The sequence below is a fragment of the Homalodisca vitripennis genome, chromosome 5 (genome assembly GCF_021130785.1).
Source record: "Homalodisca vitripennis isolate AUS2020 chromosome 5, UT_GWSS_2.1, whole genome shotgun sequence".
In the NCBI taxonomy this organism is placed as follows: Eukaryota; Metazoa; Arthropoda; class Insecta; order Hemiptera; family Cicadellidae; genus Homalodisca; species Homalodisca vitripennis.
In genome coordinates, this window is record NC_060211.1 from 80,673,305 (window position 1) to 80,691,922 (window position 18,618).

General features: G+C 33.8%; 2 protein-coding genes across 4 annotated transcripts in view; both read left to right on the forward strand.

Annotated features, from left to right (window-relative positions):
* Positions 1–1,758: 1,758 nt before the first annotated feature.
* LOC124363877 lies at positions 1,759–3,425 on the forward strand. Its single transcript, XM_046819148.1, has 2 exons — positions 1,759–2,168; positions 3,070–3,425. Exons 1-2 carry the CDS (start codon positions 1,953–1,955, stop codon positions 3,322–3,324), a joined length of 471 nt encoding a protein of 156 aa, XP_046675104.1. The 5' UTR covers positions 1,759–1,952; the 3' UTR covers positions 3,325–3,425.
* Positions 3,426–10,916: 7,491 nt separating this feature from the next.
* LOC124362437 (segment polarity protein dishevelled homolog DVL-3) overlaps positions 10,917–18,618 on the forward strand; it is a 49,728-nt gene continuing 42,026 nt past the window's right edge. For all 3 annotated transcript variants that reach the window (XM_046816939.1, XM_046816936.1, XM_046816937.1), the window contains exon 1: positions 10,917–11,338. In XM_046816939.1, coding sequence (XP_046672895.1) covers positions 11,178–11,338 — 161 coding nt within the window. In that variant the 5' untranslated portion in view covers positions 10,917–11,177. The remainder of the gene's footprint in view (positions 11,339–18,618) is intronic.

The window sequence follows — 18,618 nt, forward strand, 5'->3', positions numbered from 1 at the left end:
TGAACCAAAATGTCCTCTATTCTAACTGGTCCACTCCAATTCTAATGTGTTTCTTGTCTAAAACACTTTTGCTGCCATGTATGCGAACCAGAAGTATTATTACTCACATTCTGTTGATATTTTGGATAATTTGAACGTTTATATTTGTAGTGGTACAACTGTTAACAGCTGGCTGGTTATTCAACGACTAATTTACGAGATTCATTGCTATAAACATAACTTGTTCGCACGTCCATAGTTGAGTAGATTTGTTAGTTTCGAGTTATTAAAAGATTGAATAAAGCTTTATTAGTGATATTTTAAAGTACTTATCACTTTATTCTTTCTTGTTAGTGTGAAAGTGAAAATGGAAGTTGTCAAAGTGAAAACAAAAGTGTCAAATCAAATAAAAACCAAATCTGTTTTATTGCTGTGACAAAAATAACATCGTATGGCAAACGTCAATTAATAAGGATATCAAAAAATTTTGTCATTTATACTACAATACACATTCATACATACAATCTTTACAATCACGCCTCTTTCATTCATCGCCAATACAAACCACTTCGAATAGCGGGGTCAGTCTTCAAATTGGGTCAAAATAATTCAAAAATATTGAAATAATTCAAATTGTGGTAAGATAAAACCATCACGTATTGGGAAAGGGAGGAAAATAATCAGAAATCTAGAAAAATAGGCTAAAAATGTAAAAAGTCTAAGTTATACTCGCCTAAATCATTACCCAAAAAGCCTAATTGTAACAACAAAGGTGATACAGTTAGATGTAATACCGTGGGAATGCAGCACATACGTAAATTCCACCAGAGTGTTTGTGCTGTTAAAGACAAGGCCTACCTAGATAACTTCACTTTCAGTGAGCATCCTAAACATAACAGATCTCTGGGAGAAAGAAAACGAGAAGAAAATCAGATTTGAAATAAGTATTACATTCCATTGGGTAAAAAGCTAAAATATGCACACAAAAAAAAACATTTTGCTCTATCCTCGAGGTGAACTCAAAGCGCGTTCGGCGTGTTGGTAATCATCATTTTATGAGCGGGGATCCCTCCACTGAAAAACGTGGAAGTGATCATAGATCACGTAAAATGGAAAACAGCACAGTTGCAGTGAGACAGTTCATTGAAAATCTAGCTCTAATTGAGTTATATTACTATCGTAATTTAAAGGAAACGCGTTATTTAGCATAATAATAATAAAGCTATAGAAAGATTATGGCCTGTTTGAGGAAGAAGAACTATGGATTTTTAGGAGTATTTTTTTACCGAATAGAACATTCGATTTGTGACACCGGCTACGAACATATTTTCAAAGTGCCTACAACTTGAGGGACTTTCAAAAACTGACAAAAGTTACGAGGCAGAATACAACATTCAAATTACTCGTGCAAACGCATTGTATAAGTTGTTCCAAAGCAAGGCTGACGACGAAGTTGATATAACATATGAACCTTTACTTAAATATAAATTGTTAAAAATCATATCTGTACCTCAGAACCATAGTATCGTAAGTCCAAAAATATCATTTTTCTGATATCAGCTGATCTTTTGTTGAAATTATGTGCTCTATAGAGCCATTCTATCGTATGTCTGCTAAAAAATATATTTACGGATTTAGCTAGAGCTATACAATCGTAAGTCACAACATCTGTTTGAGCCATACTATCGTAAATCTAGATACAATATTTTGGTTCTAAATAGTAAGCTCCAATGAGTGTAACGCAAGTCCAGAGCCGGACTTGCGTTAGTCTGGCTCCTGTACTGTATATAGTAGCTAGTAACTCAAATCCAGTTTTTCAATCAGCTGATTTGTAGCTACATGTGTTTATTGTTGCTTTTGCTCTCGAAGTTGGTGTTTGAGGTTAGAAGAAAGATATTCGAGGTTATTGTGGTTAAAGATTGCATACATTGTCTTTCATATGAATAAAAGCTAGAGTTTAATGGTTATTTACAATGACGGATGGACCATACAGTAATGTTTCAAGTAGAGGAAAACTTATGCTTTCATTGGCACAACATCAGAACACATTAGTAAGTCTTGATCATGGCTATGTTGTTACTTCAGAAGATGTAACAAGTTGCCCAGTGTCTCCATTAATAGAGATTCCTAACATTCAGGAACAAGCACCCAGGAACAGCAGCCCTGCGGCTTTTCTAACTGAATTACAGGTTAGTTCTAATTTTTACTTTGTAGGTCAGAGGTTATGGGTACCTATTGTAACCATATTAATTCATTGTAATCGTTGTTACAAAGCTATGTAACATTTTAAGCTATGTTAATGAAATAAATTACAGATCTGACAAAATATGAATATTTTAAAATTACAAGCTTTAGTAATAAAATTTAATAACCAGTTTGATAGGCCTAATAACAAAAAGGTAAGATTGTAATAGTTTTTTTAGTATTTTGTAGTATTTTAAAATCATTGTATTAATTTACAGACAGTGCAACCGGATTTGATTCAAGAATCATTCCCTGAGGTTTATAGCCTACTAGGACAAAATATCACCAAACATGAAAATCTTATTCAAGATCCAGAAGTGTTTTCGTATTATCTGAGAAGTGTGTTTGTAATGTTTTTCGGCAAAAATAAATAGTTACGTAAATATCTCCTGGAAAAGATGGCCTTGTTCCACGGGTAAGGCAATCCACATCACCAAGGCATGAGTGATCCCAAGAGTCCACAGTTATATGCATCTAGAGGCACTATTTTCAATTGTAATAAGTTTGAAATTTTCTAATATATTGTAAATGTGTGTAAAATGATGTTATATTGTAATTAATTATGTGAAACTGTGTTTAAACAAATTTGGGTAAATTTACATAAATAATGTACTTGCTCATTTATCTCGAACGAAAGATTGATATTTGATATTAAATCGATTGTTTCGCCGGGCGTATATGGAAGTGCAGCCACAAAAATTAAGACGTAACGTAATGAAAATATGTATCATGGCCTGTCCGTAACATGTTTGTTTATAAAATGAGTTTATACCTACAAGGGTACTAACCTTAATTATATATACATATTTCATTGGGTAGGCTACTAATAAACCTTTTTCTTTGCAGAACCAGAAACCGGACATCATCTTCCTGCTGAAATTGTACAAGAGGACTGTTCATCAAACAGCAGTTTATTTTCTGACAATGATCTGGATGATCCCACTTATGTACCCCAGGAGAGTTCAGAAAGTGAAATATCTTTTAGTGATGTCATTGAGATATCACAACCTACAACAGTTGATACAAATACCGTACCTACAGCCGTATCAAATCAATATAAACTTGTTCCCTACAGTGATTCTGATTCAAATGATGACATGATAAATATTCCTGAAAAGGGCAAAAAGAGAGTCAGAAACCCAGTAAACTGGAAAAAAAAACATTAGGAAAAGAAAAGTACTTTCTGGTGAGCAGTACGTAAATTCAAAGGGAAAGGCTGCAGAAGGAAGGCCATTAAAACCTCCATGTCGAGATAATTGTCGATTAAAATTTACAAATGAACAAAATTTACAAGATTTACAAATGAAGAAAGACTCAATATCCATTCCGAGTTTTGGAAATATGACAGAACCTGGGACTTAAAAAGGCAGTTTGTTGCATCTTGCATCAAATCAAAACCTGTAACTAGGCAGCGGCAAAGAGACAGAACGAGGCAGAATAAAAGTGTGAGCAATGCATATATTTTTAAAAAGAACAGTGTTGAAGAAGTAGTGTGTAAAACCTTTTTTTAAATACTCTTTCAATTTCGGATATGTTTACAAGAAGTGTTTTGAGAAAGACAGGTGACATTGGTCTTGTAGCAGGAGACCTTAGAGGAAACCACACACCGATTAATAAAATACCTGATGAAGCAATAGAAGTGATCAAAAATCATATTAAGAAATATCCTGCATATGTTAGCCATTACAGTAGGGAGAGGTCACAGCGGAAATACTTGGGCAATCATTTAAATATTACCAAAATGTACGACATGTATGTCGAAGACTGCAATAAAGATGGCATGAAACCAGAAAAGAAATGGTTATTTTCTAAAGTGTTCAATGAACAATTTAATTATTCTTTTCATTTGCCTGATAACGATACTTGTGATACGTGTGACAAAATTGACTGTAACCTAAAAAATGAACAGTGTCAGGAAAAAATACAAGAACTCAAACAGCAAAAGGAGGATCATTTAGAAGAAGCTTCTCGAAGATATACTTTAAAAAGAGAGGACAAACTCATTGCCAAGGAAAGTGAAGACACTAAAGTCATTACAGCAGACTTACAAAAGTGCTTACCAACACCAGCATTAACAAATTGTCAAAGTTTTTACTTAAGAAAGTTATGGACATTACACTATACAATATATGACACAACAGAAAATAAAACTCATTGTATGATTTGGGATGAGACTGCTGGAGGAAGAGGGAGGAGTGAAATGGCTTCTTGCTTTTTTGCTTGGGGAAGTCAAGAATTAACTGCTAAAACAAAGAACCTTACAGTATGGACAGATAATTGCAGTGGGCAGAACAGAAATCTGAACATGATCTTCATGTACATGTGGCTTATGGAAAAGCTCCCCCATCTTGAAGTAATAAATCATAAATTTCTTCTTGCAGGCCATACACACATGGAGGTTGATGGTAAGCATAGTATAATTGAGAGGGCAAAGAAAAAAGTTCAAAGAAACACTATCTTTACAACCAATGACTGGATGAATTTCATTGCGACATGTGATTCAAAAAATCCATTTCAGACTAAAAGAATGGCTTTAGAAAAATTTCTTAATTTCTTACATCTAAAAGAGAAAAATGGTCCACTTATATCCAGAAAACACAGAAGCAGAACCATTTTTGATATCTGAAGTAGTATGGCTGCAATTGCGAAGAGAAAATAAAGGTGTTGTTTACTATAAAACTAGTTTCAGTGAAGATACTTTCAAACAAGTTGATTTGGAGAGAAACAAACGAATAGGTTTAATAATGCCTCAGATTATACCTCAACTAAGAAGAACAAGAAAGAGAATAAGCAATGAAAAGTATAGGGACATCCAAACTCTCATGCAGTGGGCTCCTGAAGAGTATAGGCAGTATTTTGAAAGCATTCCACATGGAGATGATGTTGGTGACTTCCCTGAAGAAGATTCAACTGAACTAGATTAAAGCAGTGTACACATCTGACATCAAAAAAGTTTTTTTTATCGACTGAAGTGTATCGACCAAAAAGTGAATTATTCTAAAAAATAAAAATTGTGCTTAGCTTTACATAACTTAACCTAATGCTGCTCTTTTTTTATCAGACCTTAAAACTATTAATAATGTTAATCTTAGTAATAATAAAACTAATAAATTTAAATTATTATTAATTCTACCATTTTTTTACTATCCCTACAATTAGTTTTACCATTATGGCCATAGGAGTCTAAGTCCATATTAAGTCACCTATGTTAAAGACCACAACATCGTAAGTCCATTATTAATAAAACTAATTATGTTAAAGAAAAAAATCTTTGACAATATAAAAAATTGGTTATGGATTTGTAAATCTTTACTGCTAAAATAGTTATAATAGTGTATCTTAACCTTGCCCTTAATGGTAACTAGAGTCGGATTGTGTTTTGGGGCTCTTCTGTAAAGTTGACCAGTTGTGACTTACGATACTATGGTTCTGAGGTACAGATATTCCCTTATTAGGATTGTGTACTTATATATTTTATCGGACATTTTGTTAAAAATCAGTTACAAAACCAGTGTAAACAAATTATTGAGAATCTTCCGATACATCAGAAATTCGATGCAAATGAGATAAAAGTTAGTTATTTATTTTTATAAATAGGTTCATTAAAAAAGTGTTTTACTAAACATTTAAGTTGTTTTTGTATGTCTTAGACAAGCGCACGCACATACAATTTGGGTACAAAACAAGATCGATAAGCGTAAAAGTAATTGCGAGTGGAAATGGCAGCTTTTAAAATACAATCACCAATGTACTACTACCAACATACTAATGATCAATAAAAGTCATTAATACACGACTAGCGTCAATAACGTTAACGATCAAGTGAACTAATAAAAGCTATCCGTTCAATGAGATGACCGGTCTTTATTTGCTGCCTCTCTCACAGGAAGCGCGAGAAATGTGTCGGCAATAGTGGGTGTCAACGTCAACCCCAACCCCTACTGATTGCAAATAAACTCAAGTTTTAGAGAAAAATTCAGACGCGAGCCTTGTCATGTACTGTCGTCCGCTGTTATTGTTGCAATATTAAATCAAATTTAATAAAAATAACACTGAACTAACTGTGGTGAGTAGTTCTACTACAGGCACGTTTTCAGTTTAAAACAAGTTTAATAATTGCTTAAGTATTTGTATTAATAGAAGGGAGTTGCAACCCCAAACCCTCCCTTGGACACTCCTACGCTTAAAACTACGGCAATTTCATACATTTTCCAAATGTCACAAAAACTAAATATATACCAAAAGAGAATACCAAATTTTATAACAAATTAAAAAATAAAGATACACATGTACCGTTTTTGTTAGTACCGAGATAAAAATACAGGTGAGGAATAATTTTTACTGTTGAGTTAATAGAGTGAACAACAAGTAAACAACAAGTAACAACAAGTTTTGTTATTATTATTCATACAAGTGCAAAATGTTTTTTCTAGGTTAATCTTTTATTCTATTGTAACAAAATATTGTATAGTTATGTTTTTGTGTAATATATCATAATTTTCTTTAATTAGTTTTATTACATACTCTACAATGACAGGTTATAAGAACAAAACAATTTTGACCCTGCAATTGAAACAATCAATTACTTATATATCACAATAAAACTCCAAACAAACAACGCACGCTAATTGAAACAAGCGATTTCTTGAAAATATAAATAAATAGTTGTTTCCTCTAGATTAGGGAAGAATCTAAAATTTAAATAGAATGTTGTTGCAAATCTTCCTGTATTTTGCGGAATATCATTACTGTTACAGTGTAATTTGTATGATGGTCAGACCTTGAAAGTATCTTATTATAAAACCATACTGTGTGGGCCCTTTAGTGCCACCAATGTAATAAGTGAGAAACTGGTTGAATTTGTGTTTAGATACGATTTTAATAAAGCTATGAGAGGAATATAATCCATCTTTATAATAATATCAACAATGTTAATTTTTAAATATAACCTTTTTAATAAGTGGCTTTGCAAACTGAGATAACAAATTCATCATAACAAATACCTCCCTGTCATTCCGCCGGACATAGGTCAAATGAGTATTTAATATCCTGAACAAATGAACGAGAAGTAACATAAGGCAGCAAGTAATGAAGAAGAACCTGGACTGTATACTTAGAAACTGGTGGATATACAGGAGCGTTTAAGGAGAATTTTCCTATCAAGGTAAAAGTTCAAGAATAACGTGTCTTCATATACTAGGAGGTTAAAAAACCTAAATACCCAGACTAGGAGTTTTTTTAATAAAATTAAGAAAAAAATAGAACTAAAAAGACCTCTTACAGACTACAATATAAGGAATTTAAAAATTCAAAAATAAAATATGGAGCGGATTCTGTCAAGATTTATGGGGCATAGACAGCCCCTATTCATTGTAAGGTTAGGCAGGGAAGAACCTTGGATCAAATCAGTGGGAGAATATTCATAAAAGACAGAGTGGAGTGAGCCGTTAAGTTCTTAAAACCACTTAGACTACACAGGAGCGGCAGTATTTCCGCTGTGCTACTACACAGATGGGCAGATGTAATAGCTATTAATATAACTTTTAGCATGTAGAGTAAGTTCGTATTTCGGGCATATTTATAAGTTATAGAAGATTAGCCTTGGTCATTTCTACTAGGAAAAAACGGATGACACTTTTGACACCAACAGTGTAACACTTACATATCCTTTAAAGAAGGACAGTTTATGATAGTGCACAGGACATCTTGTGTTTTGGGGCATTTTGTAAGATTAATTATTAAGTTTTGAGTTACTGTAATAATAATAAAATCACCTGTTGTGGCAGTACTAATATGTAAGGTAATGCAAAGATCACGTTAATTTTACAAACACAAGTAACGTTTAATAAATAATGAACATCATACTTAATATTATGGTCTTTACTACTCATATTTATAAATTGAATTACGACGATTTTAAATTTTTGTTAGGCTGAGGTGTCCTACAGCAAAATTATAAAAAAGGCTCATGCTACACGTACATGTACTGTATTATAAAGTGGTCTAACACTCACTTTAAAAATTTATTTTAAAGACAAGTATACATCACAACTTAGCGCCTTCAAATAATGTTTGGCTACATCGTATACGTAATTGTCTCGTAATTACAATTTATAATGGGCAGGCGGTTTAAAAAACGGTATCCTTTATTTCCTAAATTTAATTTGTAACTGCTTAAATGTCTAAATCTAAACCATTCTCGAAACCACGTTAAAATCAGTCAAGCCGTTTAAGAGGAGTTCAGTGACATACACACACAAGAAATATATATTCTACACACACACACGCACGCACGCACGCACACACACACACACGCACGCACGCACGCACGCTCGCACGCACGCACACACACACACACACATTCAAATTGTATACATGGCTATAGCCTAATTTAATTCAATAAATATTGGATTACAAAACGTACTTGCTCCACCGGGACACGATTATGTATTTGGCTATTTCTTTCACATATGTGTTTAATAACTAAAGTAACATATAATCGGAAGACCAAATACCTGTCAAACGACTTGTATTTACATTCATTAAATGGTAGTAGCCTAATTTAATTTAAATAAACACTGAATCAAAAAAGTACTTGCTCCACCGGGACTCAAACCCAGATCTCTCTCTTGCCGGGTGAGTGCGCTACCACTACACCACAGATATGTAAATAAAACGTATTCCCCCAGGTTGGGATTTCGATGCACTTTTATTTTAAAGTGTAGCTGATCTCTCAGAATATCATAATTTATTGAACTATTATGACATTTTTATAGTTAGATAAATTTGACCCAAAATTTACATAAATTTTCTCTAAAGCAAGTTATAACCAAGGAATATTCATACGCCACTTTAGAGACAAGGAGTCGGATACATCAGCAATGCCATTTTTATGTAAATACTACATGCCTATTGAAATTGGATGGATTTAAACCTAAGTTAAAAAGAACGTTCTATATAGTAAATGTTAACAAAGGATGGCTTTACCGCACCCTTTGTGACAAGTGGACGGAGCCCTGTGACCAAAATCATTTTATGCGCAATTTCTCTAAACTTAGGGTTGGATGGATTGGAATTAAAACAGACATGAACACATCAACGTTTTATGGAACAAATGCTAACAGAAAATATCTAGCTGTTTTGGAGTTTCTTTTTACATAACTACTACAAATAGTCGCTTTGAATTCGGATGGATTTCAACTAAAGTTGTTATATGGTATCAATGCGTTTTATTTTTTGGGGAATTTTGAGCAATAAGAGCACAAGTAGCCTACATAGCATATGGATGCACTGATTGGATATAGCAATATAACCATTATCTAATAACTTTTATAGCCATCGCCATTAAGATCGGGATCTACTATATCCCGAAAATACGGGAACCGTAACCTGCCAGAGACCGATAGTTTTCAAAAGTCTGGAATAGCTCGAGGCTTGTAACTGCCATACGCTGGGAGCACCAAGAGCACGGGAGTTTAAATAAAACTAAGTCAAAGGAAATTGCAAGAAGACGGATGCTGCCAGTGACCCGGAGCTGCTAGTGTTGCTGCAAGAGGATGAAAGCTGCTTGATTCCGGGAATTCTAAAGGGTCGTTATTTGCCAGAATATGGGTCCAGCCATAAGCCGAGATCTCACAGATTTTAACACCAAAAGTTGGTAGAGACCGGGAGTTGTTTTAGCCCGAACTTGCCAGCGGTGCCAAAGGACGGACCTGCCCGAGGTTGTAGAGTCTAACAACTTCCAGAGGCCGGAGAGTGAAATTGTCTCAAAGCACCTAGATGCGAGTATTTTCAGGAGCCGGGGTAATTGAATATGCCAGGACATACCATTGGCAAGAGTCTTCTACAGTTTTTGAGAGTTATCAGTAGCCTAAAGCTTCCAAAGTGAGAGTTTCAAGATTCCTGGTGCTTTCATAGGTCAGATTGTTTCCAAACGCCTGTGACTACTTTAGGTCGGGAACTCCTAGAGGCTGACAGATCAGGGCCTGGAAACTTGGAGGTTATAGTTTTTAGAGTTACTGTAATTTACATTCTAAAGGTTTTCAGGATCTATGTGCTTATTACCCATCACTTTCAATACACCACCAATATGTCTTATGAACTGAAACAGAAATCTACCTGAATCTTGTGATCGATGAGCCAATAGGTCTGGTTTTTTCTTTTGTACTTGGCATTTTTATTGAGAATATTGCATTCTTACCCAACATAGTAAAGCCTAAACCTGTTCTTTTTATTAATTTGTGTAACATTGTTGTTGGAGTCTTGTAGTACAGAATACGTTTCGTAATTCTCTTAAGAAGTGTAATGTTACTTTATCCAAATTCTTTAATGGTCCCATGATAATTTGAATACAAACCTGTTCAAATGAGCAAACAGAACAAAATCAGCATCGTTACAATAATATAGATTTATAATAATTTAATTATAAATAAAACTATATCTTATAGGAAGCACATAATAGAGAATTGAAGAAGGGCCACAATTAGGGATTTCTCCAGGTTTCGTAAATGCAACATCAAAATCAACTGAATCCGAATATAATATTCACAAATAAAACAAGGTGTAGTACACTTTTTACAAACTGTACCACTCTGCGCATGTGTTAACGCACGGAAAAAAATCACATAATTTTACAAAAAAACATATGAGTATATTGGCTGAAGTTGAGAGTTGTGTCAGAAAATTACGCATACATAAAATTAATTGTAGGAAAATCAATTAATGTTTTATTTTATTTCTGTAATCTTTTAACTTAAAATTATTTCGTATTGCTGTTATTTGAAAATAGACTTCTAACCTAATGCAAGTTAGACATTTAATTGAGTTCCTTAGTAGATCTGTGTAGATTGTAGAAATGGAGCATTATGGGATGTGGTTGATTTGTATGTAGTCCGTGGTGAGCGAAGTGTCATCTATTGTATTCCGATTAAATGTAGTTTTGTTGTGAAAATAACATGGAAGAAACTAAAGTGATATACCATATAGATGACGAGGAAACCCCATATCTAGTAAAATTGTCTATTGCACCGGAAAGAGTCACTTTAGCAGACTTTAAAAATGTTCTTAACAGGCCCAACTACAAGTACTTCTTCAAGTCAATGGACGTTGATTTTGGGTAGGTACCCAATCTACAAGTTATTTTCTTCAGTATTAACATTTTTGTCTAATGTTAAATGGCACTTATAATATTCTATTCTTTTTATATCATAGCGGCCCATGACTAGTGATAAGCTGCAATAAGAATGCAATTTAATATAAACTGCATAGATGGTAATGAAGTGAATTCATTATATGTCAGTATGGATAAGCTTAAGGAATTTCTCATTGAAATAAGATTAGAATGTCAATGATAAATTGTTTTCCCAGAATAATTTAGTTGTGAGTAATTATACTACTTTACTTTCTTTTAGACCTAGGCCTTGCAAAGTTTGAACAAGCTTCATTTATGTCTAGCTATAGCCTAGCCTTATGTTTGAAACATAGTAACAACACTTTTCTTAGTTAAGCTTGTGAAATTGTCATGATAGCCTATCTATCTTAAACCTAGAGTATTATAAGACATCTGTGTACAAAGGGTCTTGCTGAAACCGAATCCAAAAAGTGCCATCGGTACGCCTCTATGTTGGGGACAGAAAGAGAACAAAATAGCTCAATGTTAAGGGGACTTGGACAAAAAAAAATTATTTTTAACATATATTTTTTTTATTTTTTTTTTATTGTAGTTTGACATTTTCGGAATACAATGATATTAATATTATCACTCACAAAAATTTCTAAATGCTTCAAATAAATTTTTGAAGTTGCCTCTGCAACGCCATTGACGGCTGTATCCAGTGTTGAGCTTTCTTATAGTGCTGATTTTACTGATTTATTATTTACTTACTCTTAGGTTTTGTTTCTCTACGACCTTAGCAGTTTTGACAGATGTCTGCTTGCTTTGTTATTGTCAATTGTTTGTAACCTAGCAACTTTGTTGTTCTGACAATATTTTTTTATTATTGAAAGTTGACTCAGTGTTTATAGACTTTTATTTCAAAGTGATCTTTGATAATATAATGACTAGACCTAAAGGAATCTTTAAAAAACGTACCAATAAAGGTAGTAGGTTTTATAAAAGGTTACCTTCAGTTTCACCAGATGAAGACTCAACAGTTAGGCCTCGGCCTACTACTAAAAAAGTTGTAGTGCCACCCAGTTCTTCTGAGAAGAAATTAGGTAGTAGTGATGACCAAGGAAAGTCGAGTGAAGAAAAGAAGGAGAGCTCTTGGAGAGGAAGAGGAGAATGATGAACATTATGTTCCTGGAGGGTTTTAGAGCTCAAGTATTGTGAAAAATATACTTTTTATCTAAATTTTTTGGTTTTTTGCGTTTTGCCGAAAATTTTGATTTTTCACACAAATGACCCGTTTTCTCTGAAAGTACTAAAGATAACAAGCTGAAATTTTTACAGGATGTTTAGTACTTATTTATGATGCTACTGATCTACAAAGAAACAATTATAACAAGTATTGACTTATTAGGCCTCATTTTACTGAAAAATAGTCTATATTTCAGGGTTATTTTGAACTCGCTAGATAAAAAAAATCATAACTTGGCCAAACAGAGTTATAAGTTCATAAAAATAGATCAGTAGCTTTGTATAGGACCACATAGTAAGTGATAAAAATATCAGGTTGGTATCTTTATTACTTGCTAAGATAATGGGACACAAAAGTACCTAATTTAACATGGGTTTATATGGAGCGTTCAAGTCCCCTTAATGGAGATTATTAAGATGTCAATAATTTAAAAATGATTTCCAAACATTTGTCTTTGTCAGGTGATTTACTGTAGGTAACCTTGATAGTTGGTGGTGTTAATACTGAGAGCAGATAGGCTACAGTATAGTAAATGGTCATTACCTCAATTGAATTAGCGTAACAAATGATCAATTAGTAATACCTATACTATTCTACTCTAGAACATCTAAATATCTATTCTAAATAGAAGAAAATTCTAATTAAAGTAATTTACAATTGATTAGGTCTATTTCCAGCCCTTTAATATATTGAATACACACATATTTTCTAAATTAATTCAAAGTAAAATCATGTTATGGTATTTGAGTAATGACAGCAAGTACAATGACAATGTGCTTGTGTTACTTGTGTCAAAAGCTGTCAAACATGTGTATCCTTCAAAATAGTAACAAAGTGGCAAAATGTTACTATTTAAATGTTTTGTGAGGTACATTTTATAAATACACATAGCATGTTTAGTTTTTATTTATTATTAAATTACTACTTATTAAGTACAAAAACAGTTGATATCCTATATTAACCCTTTTACTGCCGGACACCTTTTTTTTAGTTTGTTGAAAAAATGCCGGGCTGAAATTGACTAAAATGTAATTGATTTTTTAAAAAATCATGGATTCATTATTTTTTATCATAAATTGATAAACTTTATCTTGTTTTTTTCCTTATAAGTTGTTAATTTGCTACAAAAAATAATTTAACCCTCCATCTGTTAGACGACTAGTCACTAGTCGCCAAAAAATGTTTCTCCAATGTTGAACGACTAGTCACTAGTCGTTCATGCAGTCATCTTTTTAATCAAACTTTTCCTTTCGAAAATAAGATTTTAGTAAGACAAATATTATATCACATTAATTGGGAGGTTTCACAGAATAATTTGATGTATAGTTTATTGAATAATAATGCCTAATAAGTGTTGCACTGAAATTATAAAGTTGCAATACAAATGTTCGTTTGCCGTGTCTGCTCGCGCCCCATCGAGAGAACGGAAAAAAAAACGGGAATTTTTCCCTATACTCTTGACGAGGGAAATGTTGTGTGGGAATGAGCTTGGGCTACATCACTGCGTTCGGTATTCCTTTCTTTACAAGAACATCTGCTTTCAAACATCTATTTTTAGCTCCACATTGTGAAGAAAGACCTTCGAAGCGACCATTGTGTTGCGACATTTCTGTAATGTTAGACGACTAGTTTGACTAGTCGCTAGTATTTTGGTGTATATAATACTATTATTAGTGATGTGTTTATATCAAAGTACATCAAATTTTTCGTTGTGAAATTTGCCACCTAGTGATATGAACATCTTCATGGAATTAATCAAGTGTGTGCGTGTATTTGATGAACAAACTTTATAAATTTCGAGGGGACTGTGACCCGCCATATTGATTCACCGGCATCACTGACTGTTGCATTTGAACTTGTGTTGTAAGTTCTAGGATTTTATTTATACACAGTAAGGTTGAAGAATGGTTTTTGTTTTTGTTTTATATATTGCATAATAATTTATTGACATACACAGGTGAGCCTGTAGGCTAAATTTTTAATTATAAACTTTTATACACAGGACTAGGCCTAGTTTACAAATAGTGTTTATTTTATTTATTTTTATTTATCGAACAATATGAGTGACCTAGTAAATAAGTCAGGTGAACTCAGACAATTACTCTTAGATGATGAGTTTCTAACCGACAGTGAAATTGATGAAACGCCCCCCGTAACATCAACACCAATTCACCCTTGGCCCAGCACATCTGCAGGGGATTTCAAGACTCTCGTCCTCTCTAGGCCTAAGGGAGGTGAATTCCTCCGATATAGAGGTGGCAAATGAATCGGAGAGTGAAAATGGATTCTTTGATGTCGATGAACATCTTTGCCCTGTCTGAAAATGATTTGGATGTGTCGCTCACAGACTTTTCGAGTGGTAGTGGGGACGATTACGAACCACTAGAAGGGGAGGAAGAAAGTTCAAGCGATGATGCCCAGAAACGCCCCAGAAAAAGAAGACGGCGACAGCCTTTGGCATCCCCGCCACCTACTGCGGAATTACCATATTTAGCTGCTGAGCCACCGGCTGTACAAACCCTCACCACCAGCTGCGGAGCCCCAACTTCCTCCTGTCCAGCCATTGTGGTTGAGGGCGTATCCTCCTGAGAGGCCAAGACAGGTGAAAATCTAAATTTAAGGTTAGAGGCCCTGGACCTCGACACACCGAAAGGTGTTCGAAGCCAATAGACTTTTTTTATCTGTTCATGAACAATTTTGTTTTGGAACCTGATGGTTCGGGAAACAAACAATTTTGCTCAAAGACACATTGATTCACTACGAGCTAGAGGGAGGCTTCGTCCCAGTTCACGGCTGCTCTCTTGGGTCAATGTGACTGTTGAAGAGATAAAGAAGTTTTGGGCTCTACTAATCAGCATGGGGCTTACGAAAAGAGAAGACTGTTGAATCATACTGGGTCGACCCACCCTAGTTGTTCATACCTTTCTTTTCTAAGACCATGGACATTACGTAGGTTTTCAACAGATCCTAGGCATGTTTCATGTATCGAATCGTGAATCTCCAAACAAGGGCCACCCTGGGTATGACCCTTGGGTGAAGGTGCGTGATTTTTATCGATCACATGAACGATGCCTTCAGGTCTCACTTTGTGCCAAGCCAGGAAATCTGTATTGATGAAAGTATGATTGGCATGAAGAAAACCGTTGTACTTTTATTCAATACATGGCTAATAAACGGCACGCAAGGTTTGGCATAAAGAAATTCGAACTTTGTGATTCTGCGACGGGATATGTCATGCAATCGGCATTATATTCAGGCAAGGACTTTTTGGAAGGTGGGATCTGATCCATTTACCCAAAAAGTTGTGGATGACTTGATGACGAATGCTGGCCTATACCGTAAATATTACCACCTGTTTACCGACAATTTTTACACAAAAGTCCCTCTTGCAAATTTTTTATTCACAAGGAAGACCTTTCTTACAGGCACTATCAGTAAAGGAAGCAGATTTATTTCAAAATCTTGTAAAAGAATCTAACATATCAGTTGGCGAATCCCTATATTTCAGGAAAAACAAGGTGCTTATCGTGAAATATAGGGAACGCAAAACTAGAAAACCTGTCATGCTTATCACTACGGGCCTAACCATGCAGAGGATCAGGAGGTGGTAAGTCGTAGTGGTAAGCACAGTATCAAACCGGTTGGTAATAGCAGGATACAATCAACACATGGGGGGTGTTGATTGCAAAGATAAAAGTATTTTTCACTTGACCTGCAGCCGCACAACCAAGCGATACTGGAAGAAAATTGTATACAATTTTGTTGATATGGCGCTCCTAAATGCTTATATCTTGTACAGATACCACTCTGAAAAGCCTATGAGCAGATGGGAGTTTATGAACAACATTGTAGACAGTCTTCTTTTAGTTGCTGCTCCAGTTCCTCAGGGTGATGCACCTCTACATCAGCGCCCCACCCCCCCCACCAATCATACCTTGCAATCCTTGCCGGGGAAAAACAATAGAAAGTGTACAGTGTGTAATAAAAAAACTACAATCTGGTGTGCCGATTGTAAAATTGGAATCCACTACAAGTGCCAACCCAAGTTTGAACACTTTCCTTCGTCCTGAACAGAGAAGACGTCGAGTGGTCAACTCGTCTTCCAGCGAGTCCGACTAATTTTTTTGGATTAAAAATGCCATGGATTTATGTATGTACATATTTTTTATTATTACAATAAATTTTACTTCATTTGAAGCATTTTCTGTCAGTATATTGTGTGTTTTTATCAACTTTTATTTCTGGAAAAAAACAATTCTCAGAATTTACAACAAAATTTTTTACATATTAAACATTAGAAAATAAGCTAAATAATATATTTTTCTGTTCTAAAATTTTATGCTCTACAACATAGGGAATGTCTAAAAATATAGTAAGCATACAGAAAAATATCTAAAAAATGTTGGAATGTGATTATGTAATTTTTTGTAAAAATACAACGATTCACAATTGACCAAAAATAAATGTAAACACTTTTGGGAAAGTGTAATTTTTTAATGTTTTGCATAAAGAACCTTTCTTAGAAGAATTTTGTATATCTTGAAAAGTGATAAAAAATTATTAATATTTTTATGAGGCTTTACTTTTGGATTTTTTTTTTTTTTTTTTTTTTTTTTTTTTTTTTTTTTTTTTTTTTTACTTATAATGAAAAAAAAAGTACTAAATAGAAATTAAAAAATTACTCCAACTGCATATACATGTTTCTGGTTTCATACTGAAAAAGAAAATATATAATAGTGTATACTTTACTTCAAAAATAAACATTCTACATAGGTTTGAATGAAGGTGTGCACAACTAGCAAAATAGTGCCTGCCATTATAGGAATTTGAACTGCCAGATCCAGGGTTAAACATTTTCTGTCCTTAAAAAATATATATATTATGTCATGAAACAAAAAATTTTAAATAAATAAAAATTATTTTTTGAGTTTGCACTTTAACAACTATATTTAAATATTAAACCACCCACCATAATTATAATTTTTTATTGTATAGTAATTATATATATATAAACATTCCCAAAAAGTTTTTAGGGACATACCTTGAAAAATACTGAAGCTGTGATGAATTTTTGAAATTGGTGCAATATCCTCGAATTTCAAGATAACACGTTTATTGATACATAACTTTACACTATATCGCTTTATAATACATAAATCACTTTTATAATACATAAATCACTGTCCATTGATATGAAAATATATAATACATAATAGAAAATTAAAGTTAAAAGACACTTTGATCAATATTTACAAAAATATATATACATTTTTAGGTTCATAGGCCTGCTGATTAGCACTTGTGTTCCCCAAAACTTGTGGGATGAACACCTTTTTTACAGTTTTTGCAGACAGTCCTGGTTCTCTTCCTCTTCACCTCCAGTACTCATTTTATTAATTGTAAAAATATGTAGATTTACAAATATAAAATGTCAAATAAAGTGTTAAAACACGAAACAACACAAGTGGAACTCACAACTAATGAGATCGACCATAACCTCATCAAACCAAAAACTCGAGTTATAACCAAAGAAGTTCAGTAACAAAAATGGCTTCCATAGATTATAAAAACCTGTTTTCTGTGTGTTGTCCATATAGTAATGAATAACACAGCTGAATTTCGATGCATTTGGACAACATTGAAAACCAGTATAAAACAAATACGAGACGGCTTTTATAGCGCACGTTGGCGATTTTCGCACAAACGGCAGCGTGCGCAATCGCGCACGTCGGCAGTAAAAGGGTTAAATAGTTGAACTCCTGTAATATAAAACACCTATAGACAATACACAATAATTCTTTATTTACATCATTCATTGAGAACAGTAAATGTGTCACCAAAACCACTACAAATATTCAAAAGTCTCTCCAGTTTTCAAATTCGTCCACTATGTAGAAAGGACGCTGTTGTAACCATGCTATGATGTTTCTTCTCAACTTCTTATCGCAGTGGGTGTTTTTCACTTCTTCCGGCAAGATTTTGAGGAATTTTGGTCCCAGATAACTTATGTCGGTTGTTTTTCATAGAGTGTGAGATG

Bases quoted from the DNA above. Each gene is read 5' to 3' on its own strand.
- LOC124363877 (XM_046819148.1), top strand. From the start codon at position 1,953: ATGACGGATGGACCATACAGTAATGTTTCAAGTAGAGGAAAACTTATG. The intron at 2,169-3,069 runs GTTAGTTCTAAT...TTTTCTTTGCAG, and splicing joins CTTTTCTAACTGAATTACAG to AACCAGAAACCGGACATCAT.